At 35.8% G+C, this 27,030-nt stretch overlaps 1 protein-coding gene across 1 annotated transcript in view; it reads left to right on the forward strand.

Moving 5' to 3' along the window:
• Positions 1-27,030, forward strand: part of SMC1 (structural maintenance of chromosomes 1) — a 551,991-nt gene that overhangs the window by 454,768 nt on the left and 70,193 nt on the right. The window contains exon 23 of the mRNA XM_090412308.1: positions 13,249-13,417. Coding sequence (XP_090268434.1) covers positions 13,249-13,417 — 169 coding nt within the window. The remainder of the gene's footprint in view (positions 1-13,248; positions 13,418-27,030) is intronic.

Here is a 27,030-nt window from a genome sequence, read left to right on the forward strand (position 1 = left end):
CTTGTTATCCAGGGCTTGACTACAGTTAGCAACTCCACAAACAAAGCCCGAATTCCAATGCCAGGGTTCTTCAACACCTGTTCCTGCAGATTTGCGAGGAATTCTGCTGTACGAACACAATCAGATCGTCTGCTAGGGATCTTTCTTCTTGCTACATCCTCGTAGTCACCATTGCAAGTCTCTAGTTCATGCCTGATTGTTTTTACTGTATTCAGGGAGCATTGGGCAGCAGTCGTAATATCCTTATTTTGATGGCGGGCACGAATCATCATGATACAAGTTATTCTCTTCCATGATTCAGGTGAGTTCCAGCTATCCATCCTTTCTGACATCTTGTATATGAATGAAGAAGGGTCCAAACTTTTAAATGAAGAGAAGTGTGTGTTAATACATGTAACTTACGGAAAAATATAATTAATTATAAATATGTCAAATTTATCCCGAACACCCTGTATATATATAATAAATAAAAAATTACAATAAACTCTGCTAAAGGCCTTCTGTACTAAGATTCTTCTGTATTTGTACAGTTCAGATTGTTATACTAAGATTTTCTTCTGGACTTGTACATTTCAAGTTGCTATTGAAAGTTAGAGGGGGGGGGGAAAAACACTTTGATAATCCACTGAAACAGCCATCACATAATATTTGGTTTTCGCTTTTCACATTGTTTTCTCCAACTTAATTTTTGGCACAATTTTAAGAATTTCACCTAAACATCGCCATCAACCTGATCTTCATATTATTCAGGTATGTCTGCTTGATTAATCTTTCAAATTGAGTTTGTAATTAATAAATAACCCATTAATATAATGGCTACTTCTTCATAAATAAAAGGGGTAGTTCTTAAACAATAAAGGTTAGCTTTTATTCGTATATAATCTATACCAGTTACTTAATTCAATCAAATAATTGTGAAAAATTTGATATGAAAATAGGTTGAAAATATCAAATACTCTCTCTTGTGCTTCAAGAACTGTCACTGTGTCACTGGTTAGCTTTTCAGGCACAAGATGGGCAATTTGGGATTTAGCCAACCAAATTGTATTTTTATTGGCTTAAACCACAATTTAAAATGATGGTACAACATGACAATTTCATGCCGGGTAGGGTGACACCCTATGAAAACAAGGTTCCCATTGGTTTCATCAGGGAACAAGGGTGAACAATGAAAAGTCAGTTACTGGAACAAATCTCAGAACACCTCCCAACTCTACATCAACAGAGTTCAAGATTGGTACTGTCAACATAAGATGCATCAATGGAAAGGAAATGGAACTAGCAGAAGAATTGGATAAGTACCAGATCGACATAATAGGCATAACTAAAACAAAGAAGACAAAAACAGCTGAGATCTTTCTAAGAACAAATACAAAATATTATATTCAGGCATTGACAATCATGGAAAAGAGGGAGTAACTGTAGGTTATTATATATATATAATTCATATTTAGTAACTAAATATGAATGGCAGGCAATATCAATTAGAGTAGTGGGAAAATATCAGATTGGGGAACTGGACAATGAGACTTAGGTTATTTGTGCTTATGGTCCCACAGAAGATTCTACCAAGGAAGAAATTGAAGAATTTTTTGAGGAATTAGAGAGGGCAGCTGTCTCAATGAAAAAGGAAAAGTTGGCCCTTGTTGGAGATCTAAACATCAAAGTAGGAAATGATTACCAGACATAGAAATGTGTTTGGAAAATTTGGAGAAAAGTGCAAAGCTAATAATAATGGTAAGTGCCTGCTGGATTTCTGTTAAGGACATGGACTAGTTATTACTAACACCATGATTCAACATAAAAATATGCACAAATTCACATGGAGAGAATATGCAAGAAATAAGAAAAGTCTCACTGCTATATTATAATGGATAGCAATGTTTTCCTACTGGTTCAGGACACAAGAGTATGCAGAGTACTTGAAATAGGATGATCACTATTTATTTTTGATCAAGATAAAATTGAATTTCATATTGAACAGAAAAGTGTATAAGAACATTTTAAAGTGAGTCAAAGTTCAGCAGCTTTCAGAGATGAACTGTACACTCTAATACACAAACATCATTGAAGAAAAAATGAAAGAATTTTACAAGAAACAAACATTGGAGATTCAGTAACAAACCCTGAAGAAAACATCGATTTATTCAATCAAAGAGGCATGTGGTAAAGTTATCTACAAGAATAGAAAAATCATAACTCCATGGTGGACTAAAGAAGTTAAAGAAGCAGTGAAGGAAAAGAAGAAAACATATGGAAAATTAGTCAGCTTTGTTCCTAGAGAATACAGAGAAAAATGTAAGTGATGCACTGTGCAAAAACCAGCTAAACAAAAGTCATGGGAAGACTTTGGTAAAAACATAAAAAATGAATATCAGTAAGGTGGCAAAATATTCTGGAGGCTAAAAAAAAACAAACTTGGAAATGGAGGAAAAAGTACTATAAAAGGAATCAGAGATGAAAAACATAACATGAAAACTTAAAATAAAAAAATATTCCAGATGTCTGGAGTAATTACTTTGAAACACTGCTAAATAAAATAAGCAGTGGCAGCATGATGTTAAAAAACTTCCAACAGGAATGCAGTCAGAAATACATATCTTGAAGTAGACAAAGTCATCAAAAACTGAAATGTGGAAAGGCAGCTGGAGTAGATGAAATTTGACCAGGAATTCTCAAATATGGAAGTATAAAAGTTTTACAGTTGCTGAATTCCATAATGAATCGGAAATTAAAGTGCGTGCTATTACACCTGATAAATCATATGCCTCTGTGGTTTCCTCATGCAACAAATCGTCAGAAACCACACCAAGCAGCCAAAACTCTGCTGCAATGCTTGCTGCCACTTTGGGAGAAATGCTATCAGCTTTTAGCAAATCATATCCAAACCAGGCTGACACAAACATATTTCTCAAAAATACCCAAGTCATATTCTCTTTGATTAATGGATAATTCTGCCATCACAATAAAATCTATACAGGTTGCATTCTGGAATGCTAATGGACTCCAACAACATTCTAGAACTCCAAGAATTTGCTACCCACTACACAATTGATATCCTGTTAGTTAATGAGACCCATCTGCGGCCCTGTGATAGTCCCAAGCTAAGAAATTACTCGTTAATTAGAAATGATAGACCTAGTGCCAGAGGTGCAGGTACTGCAATCTTTGTCAAGAAAAACATCCGTTATAATGAGATAAAAAAGATTCCTACAACTAATCTGGAAAAAACTGGCATAGAAATTTACACCATTAATGCAGGCAACTTAAAAATATATTCTGTTTATAACCCTCCAGGCAGAACTCTGCTCTCCTCTGATCTTTCTAAGCTGCTTGACACTACGGAAGCAACAATAGTAGCAGGTGATCTAAACTCAAAACATCCCTTATGGAATAGCAGGTGTACCAATTACAACGGAAAAATCCTTTCAAATTTTGCTAAGCTGAGAAATATTATCATCGCAAGCCCGATTGAACCAACACAGTATGGAACACATGGTAGGCCCGATGTATTAGATATAGCCATATTCAAAAACACATCTCATCAATTCCAGCTGCAAGTAGTTAACGACCTCAGTTCAGACCACAACTCAGTACTTCTAAAACTGGGAGAGGATCCGGAACTTATTCCCAGTCAGTCATTTACTAATTTCACAAAATTCAAGGCTACAATCAACACTATCATGGATTCAGTGCCGAATATCTCCACCTGTGAAGAAATTGATGCAGAAATTGGAAAGCAAAATTCAAATTAGCTTAACTGCAACCTCTTCTATTTTCACTCCAGCTCAAGTAAACCTGCTTCCAGGAGAAATCCTTGCTCTAATCAAAAACAAAAATAGAATCAGACGTCGCTTTCATGACACACTATCTCCTCAAGATCGCCAAGAGCTGAACAGAGCATCAAACTTATGCACTAAAAGATCACAGAAAATCAACAATGGGAAAGAAAACTTTGTTCCCTGAAAACTGAAGATAACTCCTTGTGGAAGTTGGCAAAGGCTATACAGACCATTCTAATATCCACTCCATTCATGAAGAAAGAGGTATAGTTTATAGGGACAATGAAACGGCAGAAGCCCTCGCTGAAGCTCTTCAACTTCAATGCAGTCCTAATTATTCGCATGCGGATTTGGTCTTCATAGAGAAAATTCACCGTCGAGTCCGTACTGCGCTCCAGCAGCCTAACAACTGTGAAAATATTTGTCCCACCTCGCCTAAAGATGTCTACTCAATCATAAGGAGGCTTAGCAACAAATAAGCCCCTGGCCCAGATGAAGTTAACAACAAAACAATCAAGGCCCTTCCGCACAAAGCTGTCATGCATTTGGTAGCAATCATAAATGCAATACTCAGACTAAACTATTTTCCAACCTGATGGAAACAAGCAGATATAATCCTCATTCATAAGCCGGGAAAAGCGCCTCAGTTGCTGCAAAGTTACAGACCCATCAGTCTCCTTTCATGCTTGGGAAAAATTGCAGAAAAAATCATCCTCAATCGACTTTAGGATGTGGTGAACAAAAACGATACAATACCGAAAGAGCAGTTTGGGTTTCAAACCAGGCACGGTACCACATCACAAGTTCACAGACTGGTTGAATTCATCACTACTGGATTCAGTTGGCAACAATATAAAGGAGCAAATCACTGCAGGTCTCAAGGCTTGTCTCTCTCCGCTGCTTTTTAACATCTTCGTTGCTGACGCCCCTAACATGACATCAACCAACACAGCTTGCTATGCAGATGACATGGCAATTTTGAGTAGATCTCTTAGCCGAACTTCTACAAACTGCAGCAACAAACCTAGAAAAATGGCTCAGGAAATGGAGAATAGCTGTGAATGCCGACAAAAGTACTGCCATTCTCTTCACAAGACGGAAGGCATCCCACTATGGAGAAGTCAAACTTTTCAACACAACTATTCCATGGAAATCCAGCACCAAATATTTAGGTATTCAACTGGACAGCTGCCTCAACTTTAACTCTCACATAGACTATGCCTGCAGCAAGGCAAACTCCACAATTATGCAACTTTACTCTCTTCTCAACTGAAGAAGCTGTGTCAGCACCAAAAACAAATTACGGATCTACAGAACAATCATTAGACCCACATTAAATTATGGATCACCAGCTTGGGGTCACACCTCTCCTGGCAACATCAAAAAGCTACAGGTCATTGATATTCAATGCTCTGTGGTTTGTCAAGAATGCTCTCCTCCACCGAGATGCTGACATTCCTGATATTCACATGCTTCTCCGTGATACTGCCACTACATATTTCACCAAAGCAGCTAGTCATCCCAATCAACTCATTCGAGAGTCATCTAACTACGATGAAAACAATAGGTGGAAACACAAGCGTCCTAAAGCGACTCTGCTCATCGGTACAGATGCTCCCACACTGCCCTAAATTGGGTGAGCCAGGTGCTCGATAAATCCTCATTAATTTAAGCCATTTTTCATAGAGAGATGAAGGGATTATAATCCAAGGGATTGAGGTCCATCCAGCCACAAATGTTAAGTTTTAAGTAATTGCATAATGGTCTGATCAGAGGGTTGGAGCAGAGCTCTCATGGTACCCATATATAAAATGAGAAATAAAACTGAATATGAGAATTCCAGAAGTATTTCCCTTCTCAGTTCCTGGTAAGATTTATTCAAGTATACTTGAGAAACGGCTAAGAACAGTTGTGGAAGGGAAGCTTGGATTTTCTCTTTAAGACAAACAGTTGAGAAATCTTGGGAATATAACAAGGATTTGTAATTAAGTTTCGTTGATCTGGAAAAGGCATTTGACAAGGTGCTAAGAGAAAAACTCTTCAAAATGTTACATTTATATGGTGTAAATGGGATATTATATCAAGCAATACACAGTCTCCATTTGAGTTGTAAGTCAGCAATTACAATTGAAGGAGGTATTGATGGTTTGAAGTAAAATGAGGTGTGCAACAAGATTTCATATTATCTCTGCTGTTATTCATTATCTATATGGATCACATTATGAAGGAAAGTGGTATTAAATCTAATATCAAAATTGGTTATGTTGATCTTATCTCTTTACTTTATGCAGATGATGTCATACTTCTGAATAAATCAAGCATAAGTCTGCATGATTTCCTGCATTAAATTAAATAATAAATTTGGTATGAAAATCAGCAATAAAAAGACAAAGACAATGAAATTAGGCAGAAACATTGAAAATATCTACTATATAATGAATGGTGAAACTATAAAGTAAATAAAACATTCAGCTATTTAGACACAATTTTTAATGAAGATGGCAAATTAAATATGGAAATAGACAACAGAGCAAAGCTAGTATGGTAGGAAGTGAGTTGAATAAATTTATATGGAATAAGAAAGAAATTACTCAGATCACTATATTAGTTGTATACAAGACAGTGTTCAAACCAATTTTAACTGGATCTGAGAGCTGAGTTAGAAATAATACACTTCATCAAAGACTAGAGATCCCTGATATGAGAGTTCTGAGAAAGATTAGTGGAGTGAACAGGTATCAGTATTACATCAAAAATGAGGATATTAGGAAAGAGCTATACATATGTTAGCATTCAGGAATGTGTTTAGTAGAGCTGATATCAGGTGGTATGGTCACTTAAGCAGAATGTGAAAGGAAAGATTAGCAAAACAAGTGTTCTTTTCCAGGTTGGCAGTAGGAAGACCAAGATGTAGATGGATTGATACAGTAAAATGCACATTAAAAGACAGAAATATCAGATCTGATAATATCGGAGTCTTGATAGATAACAGATTAATTTGGAGGAAAATTATTGATCAAAAGTTAGTAATGTTGTATCTTTTTCATGTAGTACTGTCATGATTATCCTGTACACCTCTCCCCTGAGGATACATATTCATGAATTTGATGATGATGATTCAGAGGTGAAGAAGAGAGCATAGTGACTTGTGGTGAGAGGAGATAATCTTACTATGTATGTTTCCCATACCAATGAGTACCCCCATTCTTCATGGCACAATGTGACCTCAAGTGCCCCCACCCACTCACACTGCTACTTTTCATCTCTCTCGACTTGAGAAGTCTCCCAAGCGATTGTCATTTTATTATCTTGTATCCTGCCTGTTTTACTGCAGTATCTTGAAAATGAAGAATAGTTCTGAATCACTACTACAATATGTTTAGCGTGCCCTTGAATGGTATCCCACTCACATTGTGTGTTTAATGATAAAAATAATACAAAAATAAATTAATAATGGGAGAGGGAATTTATTTTTCTTTCTTCCTTTTATTTATCCTTTTATTTCTTGCATGTAGTAAATTAATTGTATACTGAATAAATAAAGGAATTGCATAACTGCTTAATAAGCACTCAGAGTAAATAATAATAATAATAATATTCAATGATGATATGCTTAATAAGTTACTGTAATAATATTACAGTAGGATACATGTTGTATAATGTTGAGAACATTATGGTGAAGTTTGCTGTTTATTTCTGCTTTCATAAAATTAGTTTAATCTTAATAAGCTCATTTACAGAATAAGTAGCCTCATTTTGCACATACCCACAATTATTTCTTTTCATTCAGTGATATGAAATGGTGCTGTATGAATAGAACATATTTAACATATAATTAACCTGGGCTTACTAAACATTTGTAATTTATATTACCACAGCTAACTACTGTATTTACCTTTATAACACAAGTTGAGCTACTGAACTCTTCCAATACCTTTAGTTATCACCAAATTGGTTATGGTGATAACTAAAATGTTTATGATCATAAAGGATCATAACTAAAATGGTTACGATCCTTTCTGAGAAAACAAAGTTTTCTCAGCAAGGATTTATTGTTTATTTATTTAACTCTATTTGCTGATATTTCACTGGTATTATATCTGGTATCTGCAGAGCACAAAAAACTGTTTGTCATAGTACATGAACAGCAATAATTTGGTTAACAGGGGGATCAGTTTTAAAAAAAAAAAAAAATCGTAGCAAACAACACGAGGAACTCAAGTTTTAATTGGCACCATCTATTGTTGGATGGGGGGGGGGGGGGGAGAAACAAGTATTAATTGGATCTTAAAATGACTTCCAACACATAAGTTTGTACTTTCTACTTGTTTATGGATGAACTGATACTGTGGGATTCATCTGAACAGATTGTATTGTGTATTGGCATAACCACACACACTCAAATACAATGGTATAACAGAATCAGATGTCATTCAGGCTAAAAAGACAGTTACTGTAAGAAATTAAACTCAAGAATCAAAAACAGAGGCACCATCAACATAAGAATCATGAATAGAAAAGAAAACATTGGAGCTAGCAGAGGAATTACCGAAATATCTGACATAATTAGTGTTATTGAGACAGACAAAAGAAGGTAAAATATAAATAATAACTGTAAAGTGGTGTATTCAGACAGTAGTGATCAGGAAATGAAATTGGCTATAACATTCATCCCAAAATAAACTTGTTGATGGTGAGCAAAATTTAAAATGGATGACCAAACTTATTTGTGTATGTGGTCCCATGGAAGGTTCTCATAAAGAAGTAGAGGAATTTTTCAAGTCAATATAGAGAGCAGCTGAAATAAAGAAAAAGACAGTTCTTTGGACTATACAGCAGGGAAAATGAATACCAGACACACACACAAATATTTTGGAAAAATTTGGAGAAAAGAGCCAAGGTAATAATAACATATATATTCAGTCCTTGCTCGTTTTCTTTTCAGGACATAGACTAATAATTATTTACAACTTGTTTCATCATAAAGAATTCATGTGGACTAAACAAAGAAATAATTAGCATTATATAAAATTGTTATAAAATGATGTTAAAGAAAAATACATATGAAAGTTCTAAAAAGACTAAAAATTGAGAATAGTTTTTCATCATGAACTGTTGACTCACATATACAATTTTTTTTTTAATTAATAAATAAATTTATTGCATAACTGCTTAATAAGCACTCAGAGTAAATAATAATATTCAATGATGATGATATGCCTAATAAGTTACTGTAATAATATTACAGTAGGATACATGTTGTAAAAGTATATAGAAATCGGTAAAACGTATATGATAAATTTTGATAAAATTTTTAAATAGCAAATGTAGCGAAAATATTAACAAATAGGTATAGTGAAAAATGTAAATATCATTGAGTACGTGAATTTATTAGTCATTAAATAAATAAATAAATAAACTACACCTGCTAGTTTAACAACCAAAAAGAGACCTAGTGGCTAAATACAAAGGTCACAAAGTTGAATAAATGCTGAAAAACCATTATACTGCAAATAGGCAAGTTCATGCTAGACAGTAAATGCAAAAACATGTGGCATTCATTAGATATCTGCAATTAGTGATAGAAGGCGATTGTTGGCAAACTTGCAACCTCTAATACTGAGAGATTTCCATATATCTTAGTATCAGTCCTTGGTTTTTATTCAGAGATCCTTGCGAATGAATGACTGCAACAGATTCCTTCAGAAGTCAGGAATAAACGTTCTCTTCAAAATAAGGCATAGTTGAAAGGTTCCAGTAAACTGCATGGTTCGTATTAGAAGTATGGCTGGCTGGCCAAACCATATCTATCATTTCTTTTATTGCCAACATCTGCAACATGTTCCTTCTTTTTCACCTCAAATCCACAGCTTGTCTGTCCTATGTGTAGGCAAAACCATGCAAGAATGGGAATTCTGTATACTCCTAGGTATTTGTGGAAAGGTGTGCTGTCTTTAAGAAACCTCAGGCGATTAGTAAGAGCTTGCATTATTTAAAAGTTACTCTGATGTTGTGATCTTTGAAAACAGATCATATCTGGTTATTGGGAGACAGAGGGTTCAAAATAAAATTCTATCAACTGTTTTCTTGGAATAGCCATTAAGAACAAAGAAATTAGAGAGAGTCTGGAGTTCTGTCTTGAGTCAGTCATCATTTTATATAATAGAAACTGCTCTATTCTTTGCTGTGTGGATTATGCCTAATTTTTGAGGAGATGATGCTTTTAGGTGATGAAGATAACATCCTGTATGTACAGGTTTATGATACAAATCAAGAAACACTTTCATGTTTTTTTATTGGTGAGAACATCTAGGAAAGGGAGGTTTTCATCTATCTCAAACTAACATAAATTTGATAGTAGATTTTTATGAGTTAATGCAGAAATTGTTGCAAGCTTGTTTCCAAATAATAACGATGCCATCCACATATCTCCACCATACTGCTGGTTTTATGCTTCTTTCTATTAGGAATGTCTTTTCAAAATTCTCCATGAAAGGATCATCTGCAGGAGGAGAGGGGGGGGAGGATGCCCATGGTAACTCCAAATTTTTGTTTATAAAACATATTGCTCCACTAAAAAAAATTGGAATGGAGATAATGTTCAAATAAGTCAGTAACATATGGTGGGGAAAATGTTAGTAAGGAGATCTAATACGTCATCAACAGGAACATTGGTAAACAAGGATATGATCAAGACGTAAGGATGTCACTCTGATATGTCTAAACTGGATAGTTTTTGGATAAAATGGGGAAAAAAAATTTATGTAAGTTTTAATGTTCTACTTGATGAACTTCCAATATATTCTTCATCTATTCCACTTCAGCAAGTAAATGAACAATTTATATTGTAATGGCTTTTCAACGTTTAATCAACTTCATGACCTTTGTATTTATTTTTGTTTTGATGTCTAAAATTCCCATCAGTTCTCTTTTAGGTGGTGAAACTGGTTGATGTAATTTATTGACTTCAGTAATGACTAATTAATTCTGGTATTCTACATATAATTTTTAGTCATAAAACTTTCTTTCATCAAAATATGAATATTTTGCAGAAAGATATTAAGAGACAATAATGTAATTCCTAAATTTGTGTTATTAAGGAATGAGTGATGTTAATGGGAGTTGAGCATATTTATCAAAAAGCTTCACTGGCACTCTTATGTGAATGTATCTGCTATACCAAGTATGAGATCAACAAACTCGATTCCATATATCTTTAGTTATATTTTGTTTTAACCAACAAGTTAGATACATTTAGAACAATATCAGCAATATGGTCCATAGTGCTTATCAAAGTTTTTTTTATTCTTGCGCCAATAGAATGAAGAGGAAATTTGATTTATTATGTTGATCTCAGAGCTGTCTCTCTACCTTCAGATAAAGTTGTATTAAACCTTTCAGACCATCACTTATCACGTTCGGAAAAATCTATTCTTATTATAGGTTTTAATTATGCCGTAACTCTGGATTTTTGTTCCAAAAGTTGATATTTTATAAGCAATTCGTATCTACCTGCAAGATACTGCTAATGTTATTAGGCTTAAAAGCTCATCACTTCTCCTTTCTCCATCTATTCCGAAATATAATATTTCCATCTCAGAAAGGAAAGCTTTACTGTCACTTAGAAAGAACAGGAACATTGTAAGCTTAAGAGCTGATAAAGGGAACACAACAGTGGTTGTGAATATAAAACATAATAAAGAAAAAATTACGAGTCTGATTTCTGATGTGTGTTGTTCTCTATTTGGCCACATGGCTGACACACTAGACTCCTTGCTCCTCTACTTCAACATTCAGCCCGAAAATCCAGTTCAAAGGACTAGCTACCCATAGCTAGTCCTTTGTTTTGTTTGTAAATTTTCTCTTCGAACTTAAAATACCCTGAAATTAATACAGTGTGAGAGGAGAGCAAAAATCTTTTTAGATATCTTGTTTTTTAAAATGCTGAGAAAATCTTGCATTGGGACATTTGTGAAAAGTGCCATAATATCGGAATTCTTCAGCTTTATATCTTTAATACAACCCCAAGGATTATATTTCTTTACCTTACATCAACTCACTCTCCTGGAAACTAGGAAAAATTTTGAAGAAATTTAATATCTCCTAGGAACTGCGTTTTACATTATGAGAAAATATTAAGGATAGTAATGGAGCTTGCTCCGAGTTGCCCTAGTATTGTATTACCAGGTGTTGACTTACGCTTGGACTCGCCGAAAGTTCTTCAGCATGAAACTCTTAGATTTCAATCTCCGAGTTTCGTATCCGGTTTTAAAATAATGAGGGATTTATTATCCCCTTAACTTTATTAAAACGTGTTTTTCAACTCTTCCAAAACTAAGGTCAGTTCTAAGCCACCCAAAACAGGCTCATAACCATCTTCATTTCCCCAGTGTATATAAGGTAATATGTGATTGTGGGAGGCCATACTATGGCCAGACTGAGAAGTCAATCCTCCTACAGCTAGAGGAACATCAGAGAGACATTTCATATAATAGAGCCAGAGCAAGCACACTCTCAAGTCATGTCTTATTTTCAGTGAACACAAACAATGAAGGCCGCCAACATGGAGTAGATTGGGATGCAACATCGAACGTTTATATTTGTCACGATGAAGTGGAACGGTGCATAGTTGAATCTACAGAAATTGTCCCAGACTCGTCTCATATCAACAGCAATCTTGGTTATAGTCTACCTGACTCACATTAGGTACTGGCATATGCGTGATCTCATACACTCGCATTTGCACAACAATAGAACTACAGAACGGACTGTAATGACAATTCAAACTTAACTTCAGTTCACAAGTCTGTTATTATAATAGCACAGTGTTTTTATGGTTTTTTATTTTTTTTTTAATTTGCTTTAAGCGTTACCACACCTCAAGTCATTTTTGATGAAACATGTTGTGTGCTCCATTAAATTAACTTGTTATCTATTTTCTTGGTTTCAGTCAGTCAAAAAAAGATGAATATATATATACATATATATTGACAAATATGTGAAAATATGTCTGCCAGCTGCAGCATGTGTGCGAGACAAGCTCAGCCTAAAAGTGTTAAAGTCTTAACATCATACATTTTCCCAATATAGTTTTGAAATTATGAAGTGCAACTGTATTATATTGACATGGGTAAATTCTTAACTAATTCTGACAGAACACCAGGAATGTTAACATTGAGTGACTAGATTTTCTTATTTTAAAGCTTACCACAAAGTGGATTCAATTCTTATATAAGATATAGATATTCATAAAACCCTATTCTGGATTAGCTTGTAGACTCCTTCCTCATCAGAATTCAGGATTTTAGAATTCTGATGTGTTTCATTTAAATTCACAAGTGATGTAATTATTTTCTTATAATTATTATTGGTTAAATTTGTAAAAATCTGAATTAAAATCAAAATGGTTAAGTAGTTAGCCTAACATTTTCATAGTAGTAACATTAAAAATCAATTTGTCTTATAGACTCGATGGTGTAAAGGAGCGACTGAAAGAAACAGACACAGAATTTGAAAATGCCAGAAAAAGAGCAAAAAAAGCCAAGCAGGCCTTTGAAAGAGTGAAAAGAGAACGATATGACAAATTCATGAGGTGTTTTGACCATGTTTGTAATAGGATTGATGATATATACAAGGTAAAAGTATGTTAACATATTTGTACATCATTACGTTAAAGATACCAAGCAATTTTAAACCTGGTTTTACTCCATTTTTTCCAAGTAAGCAAACAGACAAATGTCAAGTTTGCACCTGCAATTTATGCAAGACTAGCTGATCCCACAGGTACATCATTACATGCTGGACTATCCAAGTTGACTGTCACTGTAGCATATATTTAGGGACCCAAGGAACAGTATACTATAGTGGAAGTTTGCCATAGCAAATTTCTTGTAGCACATGTATAGGACTTTGGTTGAGACTTCGGTGGTTTGCTATCATGGTGTCTGCTATAGTGAGAATTGACTGTAATACTTTAGAATTTATGAATTAAAATTGATAATTAACATAAGAATAAGTCAGTAATAGCCAAGTGAACAGGAGAAAACACTATTAAAGTTCCAGGGAAACCAGGCCAGGTATAGTTTTGTGATTCAAAATAAAATATTTATAAACACTTTATGGTGATTACCTCCCAAAATTTAGAGATAGACATGCAATCTGTTTGATTACATTTTGCATGTTTCAAGGAATAGACGATCTAATTTAAATCTGCCATAGTGTAACATTTTTGCCTGATCCCAATGAACTCTATGTCTAGTGTTGATGGCATGCTAACAAGCAAGGAACCCTTGATGTTATGTTATGTAATCTTGGTGTTCTTTAATTCCGATCTTAGCAAAACCCAAAATAGCAGTCAGTGAACAGGGTATTTGATGGACATTAGGTCAGGATAATGGAAACAGTTTATCTTTAATAAATGGTAGGAAAAAAGATAACTTCCATGCTGATTTGAAAGTAGTATACAGAGAATCTTTACTTATCAATTTGTTGTCTATTTTATACAAAGAAACCACCATCCAGAAGCCTCCATAGCTCAGTCAGTATAGACAAAGCCCTTTGGTCAGAAAGACCTGGGTTTGATTCTGTCAGTGACGTGCGGAACCTTTATCTTAATCTATTTCGACTAAAGGTAAGTTAACCGGTCTCATACGGAGGTGGAAGGTTTTTCATCCCTCAAAACAGACAAACCAGTCTCATGAACACACACAGCTACAGTCATAAAATATACTATGGCAAGCAAGGCAACAGGAAACTACCTTGCTCATAATTATCTCCCTAGTGGGGGGTAGCATATAGCTACCCCCCCCCCCACCAGCCATATGGCTGAGGGAATAGGATAGGGCCATCCAAAATATTGATAATTGTCATCCTTTAGCCAGACTTACACACTAATGCCTTATCAAAGATCTCTCTCTCTTCAAATATGATCACCTAGGTTCATCACATTAATTGCTGTTTTCTCTTCATTAATGTGATGCTTTAACCTTCATTGCACTTTGCATCGTAGGCCACAAACTTTGATTCTCTGTCCACTATTACTCCCACACACACACAGTGTCTGTAACTTCACTACTGACCACTTGCAGCAGATTCCCAATAGTATAATTTTCTGCTTGCAATGTTTTAATTTCAGAAAGCATAAACTTAGACTCAGAAACATTAAACTGACAGCCATTAATTAACATTTGCCCATAGCATTAGTCTATTCTAGTCAGCCTTCAGTGATATGATATCAGATATGTCCCTTATCACATGCCCTAACTTAGTATCTTCAGCAAATACTGGAAATCAATCTCTAGATCATCCCTAATATCATCAATACACAATATTGGTTCAGATATAATGAGGAACATACTACTGGACACCCTCCTTTTCTTAGACTTGATACTTCCATACAACACTTTTTTGTTCCCTTTCAGTCAGCCGAAGTCTTTGCATCTTTTCCTATTTGAGTTTGTGTAACATCTTGCATTTGGAATCCTGTCAAATGCCTCAGCAAAATTCAAATGTATCTCAGTATATATCCCTTTTCCTTATCCAGCATGCTGAATACTATTACAGAACATGAGAAGATTCGCTAAAGCAAAATCTACCCTAAACAAAACCATGCTACCCTCTATAAAAGATCATAGCGCTATCTACCCACCTTTGAATATGATGGGTAGTACTGCCAAGTATTGAAAGGCTGGTCTTCTAACCACCTTTCAGTACTTTGATAACCACACCAGGGATGCTGATTTGTCTATAATTCATTGCATCCATCTTAGCTCTCCATCTTGTGTAATAGAATTATCATGCTCTCCTTCAACCTCAAGTTGAGTAACCAGGCCAGATGCATTACTAACTATCTTGTTCAAAATCAGTTGGTCCCATTGCAGTATTTGAATCCGGCTCTACAGTAGCTTGAATGTTTCTAATTCATTTACCTCTATTCTTTCATCCAATTCTCCTTCAGCATCTAGAGAGCAACTGTGACCTGCCCAGAAGGTATACTTACTAAACTAAACACTTCAAAATTCATTCATGATGAAGGTTATTCTTTCATAGTCATTCTTTCTTTCAATCGAACAGGCCAAGGGAATTCAATTTCCTTTAGCCTATCCAACTAACTTCCCTTCATAATCTTATTTTGTCTTCACCATGGCTGTCTCTCTCCTTACCTGATCATATCTGCAACATTATCTTTTTATGTATCTCTTCATTTAATTTGAAATTCATCCATTTAACTCCCATGTAATTAATTATTCTCTCAGGATGTAGTCATATATAGCTTCCTTCAGATATCCTTTGAATACTTTCTTCCCATGCACTGCTGATTCTTTTACTTTGCAGTTTATTATAATTACTTAACTTGTAGTTCCACATGTCACCTCCCTTCTAAGTTGAGGCTCTCATATGCATTGTCACCTCTCAACGAAAATTGCATGATCACCCATACTGGTTTGAGGCATGACAGTCATCTTATTTATAGACAGATTCTTAGGTGCTATTATAGTAAAAGATCTAGTATTCTTTTACCGTGAATGATAGTTCACGGTACCAGGGATAATTTATTCACTTTCCCATGTCTTGCATACTTTCTTCTCCCTCCATTATATATCTCCATAATTACAGTTGCCTATATTGTATCCAGAAGATTTATCTGTCCATAAGATCATCTGAAGAGGACTGTGCAATTTACAATCCAAAGGCCACTCGCCTCTGACTCCTCTCCACTGCTTCCTCATCTCCAAAAAACCAGGGGGGATGAAGGGCAGACTTGAGCAGATGTGGGTGTATCAAGGCCTTATAAATATGAAGAACAACTTCCTGAAATGTTTCAAAAAGTAGCTGCAGTGTCTTCTTGAGGGGGTATATTGGTAAATAGGAATTGTATTGGGGTTGTTGCAAATGAAATGGCCAATTGAAAAAGAAGAAGAATACCTGTTTAATCAAAGTAATCTCCAGCAGCATCAATGCATTGTTGCCAACGTGTGACAAGGTCATTTATACTACATTTGTAAAAATCAGTGTCTCTGGAAGTGAAGTCCTCCACTGCCCGATAAATTGATGCGTCGTTGGCAAGGCATTTCTTGGACAAAAAATGGCTCAAGTGCCGAAAAAATGGTAATCTGTTGGGGAAATGTCAGGAGAGTATGGAGGATGAGGCACAATTTTGTATCCCAAATTGTTAATTTGCTGTATGGTTGACACCGCCATATGTGGTCGGGCGTTATCCTGAAGCAATAGGACTCCATCTCTATTCACAAGTGCTGGTTGCTTAAGGCACAATTTGTCATGCATTTGCCACGTATCTGTACAATATCGAGCTGCATTTATCGTTTTACCTTGTGGAAGGAACGAGTAGTGAATAACACCATCAGAAGACCATACAGTAAACAAAATCTTCATTGGATGCAGAGGTGCCTTTGGAGTTCTTCCTGGAGCGACTTTCACTCCAAACCACTGAGACGAATGTGTACGATTGTCGTAGAATATCCACTTCTCACCCACAGTCACAATTCGTTGCAGGAACCTTTCTTCTTTACTTCTTAAGAGAGAAGAGCACACTTCCAAATGCCGTGCTTTGTTTTCATCAGTGAGTTCGTGAGGTACCCACTTGTCGAGCTTCCTTACTTTTCCTATTATTGTCAAGTGATGTGAAACAGTTGAGAAGTGCACATTTAGTGTTTGGGCGATCTCTCGTACAGTTTGTCGTGGATCTGATTTGATTAAATCCTTTAATTCATTCGAATCAATGGAGGAAGGACGATTGCCACTGGGTTCGTTTTGTAGCCTCAAATCTGTTGAGTGAAATTTTCCAAACCAATGGCGACTGGATCGCTCATTAGTTGTTCCTCCACCAAATGCTTTATTTATGTTTTTTACTGCAGCCGCTGCAGAATTTCCCAATTTGAAATCGTAAAGGTATAGCAATCTTAATTGACTGGCTTCCATGATTGACTTGATGTCGGTAGTAGTTCAATGTTTAATGCTCGTTGAACAAAACAAATACTACAATTGCATCACTCACGTGTGACGCTGTCACATGACATAAAAAATTTGCATATACCTCAGCGCTTGCCTTCTTCAGCACCCAGTAGAAACCTGACAGTCATTCAATGGCCATTTAATTTTCAACAACCCAATATATCGAAGCTCACCATAAGATCAGTGGATTGTATGGAAACATTTTTCAGTGTGTTCAGGAAATCTGAGGAATTTTTTTTATAAATGTGCAAGACTTGATAATATGTGATTTCAGTAGGCTTGCTAAAAATTTGGCTATGTGATACATTGAGAATCAATATAGTTTACAAGAACTTAGGTGTTATTGCAAAATACATTTTTGCCTTTTCTTTGGCATCTGCATCTAGACTTATAACTTCTTCTAGAGGGGAGTTTAATTTCTTAAGTTGTCTGTTAATGGGGTTACAGTCCACTTCCTGATAAGTTGAATAATCTCGTAGTAAAAGAGAAAATTTTCTTTTCTAATTTGCCGAATCCATGACTAATGTATCCTTTCCCTTGTCTGCTTTGGTGATAATAAGGTAACTGTTGCATCTTAGGGAACATAAAGCTTTCTTTTCAGCCATTTTTCTAGTAGTAAGACTTATACGTTGGTTAGACATAACTGGTAATTAATTTACGGAATTAACAACGCATATGAAGTATATTAATTAAAGATACTTTAATGAATCACTTCTATATTTCGGCAATGTCACATTGCCATCTTCGGGAACATAAAGATATGGTATGTGCACTAAGGAACTAACAAAGCAAATGAGGAAGAAAGTAATAAACTAATTCTGTTCCTAAAGTCCTAATGTGCCCTCTTGCAGGCTAATTTGGTAGTCTTGGCAGTTGGGCTGAAGTTCTCATAATGAAAGTCTCCCAAATTTGGGGCAGTTTCATGCACCCAAATTTGTTGAGGTTAGGAACGTTTTTTAGAGCTGCTGAAGATTCTTTGAATAATCTTTCGTATTTAAACTTGCTGCGATGGATTATTTTTGTTTTCTTCCAACGAATTTTATGGTGGGTATCTAAGGCATGGTCTGCCAACCCAGAGCGGCTGTACTGGTGAAACCGGATGTAGTCTTGGTGTTCTGAAATCCTGATATTTGTTGTTCTGCCTGTTTGGCCAAAGTAGGACAATTTGCAGCTGCAAGGGACCTGGTATACACCAGGTAGGACTAGGGGAAGTGGTTGGTCTTTGGTAGAGCGGATAAGGGATGCCAACTTTTTATATGGTCTGTAACAGGAAGTAAGGTCATATTTTTTGAGGATATTAGTTATTTTTTCAGAGGTGCCCTGGATGTAGGGGATAGTGATAGACTTGGTGTAGTCTTTATTGTGGAGGGGGGGGGGGGTTATAGGTTTTAGTATTTTTTGGATTTTTGGGGGGTTATAGCCATTGGCTAAGAAAGTGTTGAGGATGTGGTTTAGTTCAATAGTCAGGGCCTTGTCATCTGAGTAGATTAATTTTGCCCTGTTATATAGTGTTTTTATCACCCCATATTGTTGTGAGGGGGGGGTGGGATTGCTGGTGAATGTATCTGCCAGTGTGGGTGGGTTTTCTGTAAACAGAGAAAACCAAAGATCCATCAAGCTGGCGGGTGATTAAAGTGTCTAGGAAGGGGAGGGTGTTGTTTTCCTCTTTTTCTAAGGTGAACTGGATTCTGGAATGTTGGTTGTTTAAGTGTGTTAGGAAGGAGTGGAGTGTGTCTGAGCTGTGGCCAAATAGCAAACACATCATCCACATAACGAAGCCAAATAGTGGGTTTTTGTGGGGCGGAGTTTAAGGCTTTCTCTTCAAATGTCTCCATAAAGAAATTGGCCAAGGGTGGGGAAAGTGGTGAACCCATGGCTGTCCCCTCTATCTGTTTGTAGAACTTTCTTTGCCAAACGAAATAGCCTGAGTTCATTGTGAACTGAAATAGGGCTGAGATATCGGGAGGAAACTTGGCTTGGATGAGCTCAAGGGTTTCTTTGAGTGGGACATTAGTGAATAGGGAGGAGACGTCAAAACTGACCATTATGTCAGTGTGTTGGAGTGTGAGGTTTTCTATACTGGCTTTAAAGTGGGCTGAGTTTTTTATGTGTGATAGTGTGTTGCCAGTGTAGTGTGTGATCATTTTGGCTAATTTATATGTGGGGGAATCAATGCCATCCACTATGGGACGCAATGGCACATTTTGTTTATGTATTTTTGGGAGTCCATATAATCGGGGGGGTCTAGAGTTATAAGGTTTAAGTTTGTTGGTGACTTCCACAGGCCAAGAAGTGACCTTCTTAAGGAGTCTGTGGATAGTTCTAATCTGAGAGTTGGTCGGATTATATTCAATGGGGAGGTAAGTAGTACGGTCTCGTATTAAAGAATTTAGCTTACCTTTGTAGTCTTTTTGATTGAGTACCACAGTGGCGCTTCCCTTATCAGCTTTGGTGATTACTATTTTTTTGTTGTTTTTTAATTCTTGTAGGGCTGTATATTCGTTTTTGGATAAGTTGGATTTTGGAGGTTTGGCTTTAGTGAGAACACCGACTACATCCAGTCTCACGTTGTTGGCGATATGGTTAGGCAGGTTGCGAATTCCACGCTCTATTTGGATCATGATTTCTTCAGCAGGTATCCTTTTTGGAGCTAGGGCGAAATTGTGACCATGTGAAAGTGCGGTGAGTGCTTCAGGCTTTAAAACTGCCAACGAGAGGTTGACTACTGTGTTAAGTGGTGGCTGGGGTACAGAAGTAGAAGTCTTTGTCAGGTTTTCGTATTTTTTCGAATTCCTTTCTTGCCGATGTGCATGAGATGTCATGAAGAATAGACCATAGATCAAGGCCGAGTGTGTTAGAAAGCTCTTCCTCTAGCGCCAGTAAGGTTTTGTTTTCGTCGGCAAGGAGAACGCGCGTCGCGGTAATTTGTTCTCTTAACAGGGCGAAGCTAGTGCGGTTATAAATGCGTAGAGCTTTTTCGGAAGTGAAACGGTGCTTCAATTTCACACAGTTGGGGATCAGTTTGTTATCCCGGCAGCGTTTCTTAACCTCAACAAATTTGGGTGCATGAAACTGCCCCAAATTTGGGAGACTTTCATTATGAGAACTTCAGCCCAACTGCCAAGACTACCAAATTAGCCCGCAAGAGGGCACCATTAGGACTTTAGGAACAGAATTAGTTTATTACTTTCTTCCTCATTTGCTTTGTTAGTTCCATAGTGCACATACCATATCTTTATGTTCCCAAAGATGGCAATGTGGCATTGCCGAAATATAGAAGTGATTCATTAAAGTATCTTTAATTAATATACTTCATATGCGTTGTTAATTCCGTAAATTAATTACCAGTTCTTTTTAGCCAGTGAGGTGTTAGATGGTGAAACCTTAGATTTTAGTAGAATGGGTGAAACTTCTTAGCACAGATTATTAGCATCTTCACTGGAAAAGCTAAATAAGTTTTGCTCATTGCTAAAAAGAAAATTTAGTATTGAGACCACATTATAATATAAATAAGGAGTTTAAAAATAAACAATTAAAACCTGACAAGTTTCAGATGTCGTGAGACTTACAACATCAGGGGTAGTGGTACATGAAAGTTTTGCGCAACAAAAGTCTATTAACAATTAATTACAGATATTAGATGTTTTTGATAACTTCACAAATGCTAAATATAATTGATAAACCAGAATACAAATCATAAATTCGTTACTGTATGCATGTTGGAACATTGCTAGTTGTTGCTGTCACATTCTGTACTATCACGCATGCTGTATCCTAGGTCCATGGCAGTTAAATTTTTGATGAAAGCAGACCATACCTGATGTAAAATTAAGTCTTTATTTTTATTGCATTGTGTAGGAATCCTAGGCATTTGTGAGGCTTCTTTAAATTTTCATGTAAAACAGTTATTATCAATATACGACATTTTTGTTTGTGCCAGAGTACTTCATGGCCAGTAGTGGTTGTGTAGAATACCAGTCCTGATTTATGCTCGCTTCTTTTTTTGACATCTTTTACATGTTCAGACATGTGGATTTCTCCCAACCTTCCTGTCTGACCTACATAACAAATACCACACGAGCAATGAATCTCATAGACCCCCTAGTTTTTTCATGGGATGATTTGGAGGTTTTGGTGAATGCAGAAATCTTGATATTCTTTGTAAAGGTAAAAAAGCCAATTTTAGTTGTACTCACAGAGCAATGCAGCCACTTTGTCTATTACATTCTTGATGTAAGGCAGTGTGATTGCATTCTAGAAATCTTGTTTAAGTAAGGGAGTTGCAGGAGATGTATTAAGAATTTTTCTGATCATCTTGGGTTCATAACCATTTAGTGTGAGGTTCTGTTTCAGGTAGTGCAGTTCTTCATTCCTTTTAATTGACATGCTTGATATATGGTATGCTCTGTCTCATAAAGTTTTAATTATACCTATCTTTTGCAGTGGATAGGTGTGAAGTCGCATTTAAAAATCTTCCCATTGTGGTAGATTTTCTGTATATGGAGAAGGATAACCTTTTTTCCTTTGTTTACTTTGACAGTGATCTCAAGGAAAGGTCATTTTTTTGTGTTGTTCTAGTTCAAGAGTGAATTTTATATTAGGGAGAAATCATGTCCTTTTTGAGAGAATAAATGTTCCACTTTCAGTTAATGGTCATCCTGAGATGTTGATTCATCATTATGAACCATGGGCTCATTGCCCTTTGGTGTCTGATGCCTCCTTCACTAACTTCTTCCACCTTTCTTTGTCCAGCACAGTTTTGCAGTTTCTATAAACCCATTCCACACCAGTCTTTTGTCATCTATCCATTCTCTGTATGGTCTCTTCTGTTTACACCATCCATAATACCAAACATGAATGTCTTTATCTTCCGGTCCTCACGCATTCTGCAGATGTGTCCAAATAATTGGAGCTTCCGTTGTATAATCTTCTGCATTAGATTCTCCTTTGGTTGTATCTTCTGATAGAGCTCTTCATTTGTGATTTTCTGTACCCATCCTATTCTTAGAATCTTCTTGTAACAAATTCTTTCAAATACCAAAATTATTTTTCTTGATTCCTTATTTATTACTCATGTTTCAGATCCATACAGTGCACTGCTAAAGATGTATGTTTCTAGTACTCTTAGTTTCGTTTGTAGGCTGATCGCTTTACTTTTTCAGATTTTATCCATGGCCTTCAGATTTGTTCTTCCCTTTCCAATCTTGATCTTGCTTTCTTTCTTTTTTTTTTACAGTCCAAATCATATGTCATTTTACATCCCAAATATGTGAATTGTTCTACATTTTCCATATCTGTATCTTTTGTTTCATGTTCTTCTCACCAAATGAAATTGTCTTTTCCAAGTTCATAACAAGTCCAAATCTCTTCCCTTCTTCACTTAACAGTTTCAATGTTGTTTTGTAAATCTCTTTCGCCTTCTTCATTAATAACAATGTCATCTGTGAATCTCAGATTGTTAATTCTCATCCCATGTATTGATATTCCTTTTGCATCTTCCTTCATTTTATCCATTGCTCTTTAAATGTGTGATGAAAATGCTTGGTGATATTGGGTCTCTCTGCCTATTACCTCTCCTTGTTCTAAACCATTTTCCCAAATCATCACCTATTCTAACTGCTGCAACTGCATCTTATAAACATCTTTTTAATACAGCTATTAGTTTTCTGTCAATTCCATAGGATTCTAGCACTACTAATGCCACTTTCTGGTCAATACTGTCAAATGCCTTCTTAAAACCAACAAAACGAGTGCACTTGGGTCTCTTTTAATGCGGATTTGAAGTTATGCAGTGCATAACTTCCAGATACGAGACCTTTCGACACTTCTGCACGTGTCAACAGAAGGAGAATAGATTCCGATAATAGGATAATCCAGCATTTCCCAAACTTTTTCTACAACGGAACACTTCACAAATCCTGAAATTTTCATGGAACACCTTGGTTATTTTGTAATGCATTAATTAATAATTAATTGTTAATTTAGCTGATTTTTTATTATTAATTAATAATTAATTAAACATCAATTAAACATAAAACTTCATTACATTAATTTGTGCTGATTTTCATTGACATATCCCATTCTGATCACCAAAAATTTATAATATTATTATAAGTACTTACGAGTGAATGCAGGTTTTTTCTCCTGTGTGCTGGTAGTTTTCCCCTCCTTTTGTACATCCTGGAGATCGCTTTATAGGCTGGAGGTGGATGAATCACTATCTGTTGCGTCACAAACACTTTCAGTAAGAGATTTCTTAACACCAAAATTAAACAAAGTCCCTTGTCTCTTATTCATATTAAAATTTAAATCTGTAGGCCTATTACTTTTAAAAAATCATGGCACTATGGTTTCAAAACAAGCACCTTCACCCAACAATACGAACTTGTGAAGAAAGTATTCAGAAAAACCTGTCCCCCTCATTGCAAATATAATTCGAGAAGATCTTGAACTGTGCAATAAATTGAAAATTCATTTTCTTGTTAATGACACAAATTCTGAACAAGTCTTTAAATTCCAACGTTAGCTGAAGAACTGTATGTCTGGATATCACGAGCTGTATAAAAAATTAGTGAAATCATCATCGCAAAGTTTAATCACTGATTACATTGTCAGAAGAAAAAAAATCAGCACAGAACGAGGGTGAAGCTAATTCTGTTTGTGAAGAACCATTGTCTTTACCATACAGATCTTATGTGCAGACTCTCTCTTCTGGTGATGAAACTGATTTCGCACCAGTTCGCAAACGTTGCTGAATATTGTCTAATAGCGACGATAATTCTGATGACAAAATGTAAAAAAAAATTGTTACTTTTCAATAAAATTAAATGAATAAAGCTTTAAAACAAACTTAGGCATTTTTGTTTTCCTGAATTTTCATAAACCTTTTTTATGCAATTTCAGATTTATTTTAATTCATTGCTTCATTTTATGCGGTTTTAGAAAATTATGGAGCACATCCCTAATTTTTTAATGTAAGTTAGGTTTTTTGTGTGATTTTTTATATGTGGTTTTCTGTGGAACGTATCTACCGCATAAAAAGAGTATATACCCTACTGTATATGTTTTTGTTTTTTCTCCGAGCTTTCTCTGCTATTAACCGCTTTGTCAAAATCTATTGAATTGTACTTCTATCCTTCCTAAATCCTCTTTGCACATATGCAAGTATGCTTTCAATTGTGTTTTCAATCTTTCTGTCAGTATCATTATTATCATCTTACCAAGGTGACTTGTCAAAGCACTTGTTGTATAATTTTAACATTCTAGCTTATTTCCTTTCTTATATAATGTTGCTAATATCGATTTCTTCCATTTCTCTGGCATTTTTTCTTCCTTCCATACCATATTACATAGTTAGTGCATTTCTGTAGCCATACTTTCACCACCATATTTAATCATTTCCAAGACTCTTGTTGTGTTTTAGCTGTCTTGTTGCTTTTGTTCGTGTCATACTCATTACCTGCAGTGATATCTGCTTCAATTCTTCAATCAGTTTCCCAACTCTATCTAAATCTAGTTTTTCTTCATATAACTCACTACAGTATCTTGTCCACCACTGTGCAATTTTATCTTTATTCGTTAATACTTTGCCTTTTTCATCTTTAATTGTGATCCATTTTGGTTGCCACCTTTTATTAATGGTTCTGATCATTTTGTATACCTTCCTAATTCTGTGTTCTCCATAGTGCTGTTCTGTATTGTTGCATTGGACTTCTAACCATTTCATCTTATCCATTCTGACTGCTTCCTTCACCTCATTACACTTTCTTCTATATTGCTCCTCTATTTGTTCTCGTGTATCACTTCTTACATTTTTATCTCCTGCACTAACTTCAGTGTTTCTTGTCTAATCCACTTCTTCTAGTACTGTTTCTTCAACTGCACCTTCTATCGCCTTCACTCTTAGATTTGAATTTTTTTCTTTCTCCACACTTTTAACTTCATCTTCTAACACTGTTCTGTACCTTCTTCCTATTTCTGCTTCACTTATTCTTGCTGTATCTCTTCATTTCTGATGTTGGGGTTTATATTTTCTTTTTAATTTCAATTTGATATTTGCAATCACTAAACTATGATCCGAATCTATATCCGCTCCTTGAAAAGTTCGACACTGCTGTACTGATGTTATCCATCTTCTTTTAATTGTAATCGTATCAGTCATGTTTTTGGTTTTCCCTGCATTTGATTGCCACGTCCATTTTCTACACTCCTTTTGTTGGAATCTTGCAGATCATCATCTCGAGGTCCACAGCAAATTTCTAACATTGTTCACCTCGCTCATTTTTTTCTCCAAAACCATATTTTCTCATGACATTTTCCCAACCATCATTTTCTATTCCAACTTTGGCATTCCAATCTCTTTCAATAATTAGGTTTCATCTGTGTTGTCAGGTGTGGGTGCATATATCTGGACTATTGATATGTTAAATGATTTTGCTTGAAATCTTGCTACTATGATTCGTCATTGACTGGTATGTAGCCTAATAGTGCCTTTCTAGCTTTTTTGTTAAGAAGGAAACCAATTCCTGCTTCACCCTTGGTATCATGCCCTGACCATATGATTTGCATCCATTTATCTCTCCTGATTATGTCCATTGCGTCTCCGCCAGTCCTAGTCTATCACACCGATATCTCTTCATTTCCTCGCAAAGTAGTTCTAGTTTTCCTGACATCCAAAGTGTCCTTACATTCCATGTTCATACTGATAATAATTCTGTCAGTTTCTATTTCCTTTCGGTATACTTTTCGATCCAACCCTGATCTCTCAATTAGTATCATGGATCTTGTTCATCTGGCGATGTCCGAGCCAGCATGTTTTAACTGTTGATTGTATAGGCATACGATCAGTATACAATATAGGCATACAGGCATAGCCTGTACGAGATGTTGATTACCTAATTATAATACGATGCATGATGGGAAGACTAGCTCCAGACTAGTTTTGACCTTTATTGAGGTATGTTAAAGTGTGGGTAAAACATCTCCAAAAACTTAGAGTGGTCTACAAGATCACCCTAAATGATCTCACTGAATGACCCTAAAGGATCATCCTTAAACTCAGCTGTGGCTTCACTCATTGACAGGCAAAAAACCTGCAACCGAGCAGAGATGAACACTAACAAATATCATCACTGGAAGCCATACCCAGAAGAGGCACCAAGGTTGGAGTAATGCAGAAGTCATGTGTATCCCATATACAAGTAATGAAAAGTTGCAACACATTTTTATTAAAATACTCTGGATTAGAGCACATAGTTTTTTCGCTTAGTTATAAATT

Source organism: Typopeltis vanoorti, chromosome 2 (genome assembly GCF_054136105.1).
Source record: "Typopeltis vanoorti isolate ZY-2024b chromosome 2, IOZ_Tvanoo_1.0, whole genome shotgun sequence".
Lineage (NCBI taxonomy): Eukaryota > Metazoa > Arthropoda > Arachnida > Uropygi > Thelyphonidae > Typopeltis > Typopeltis vanoorti.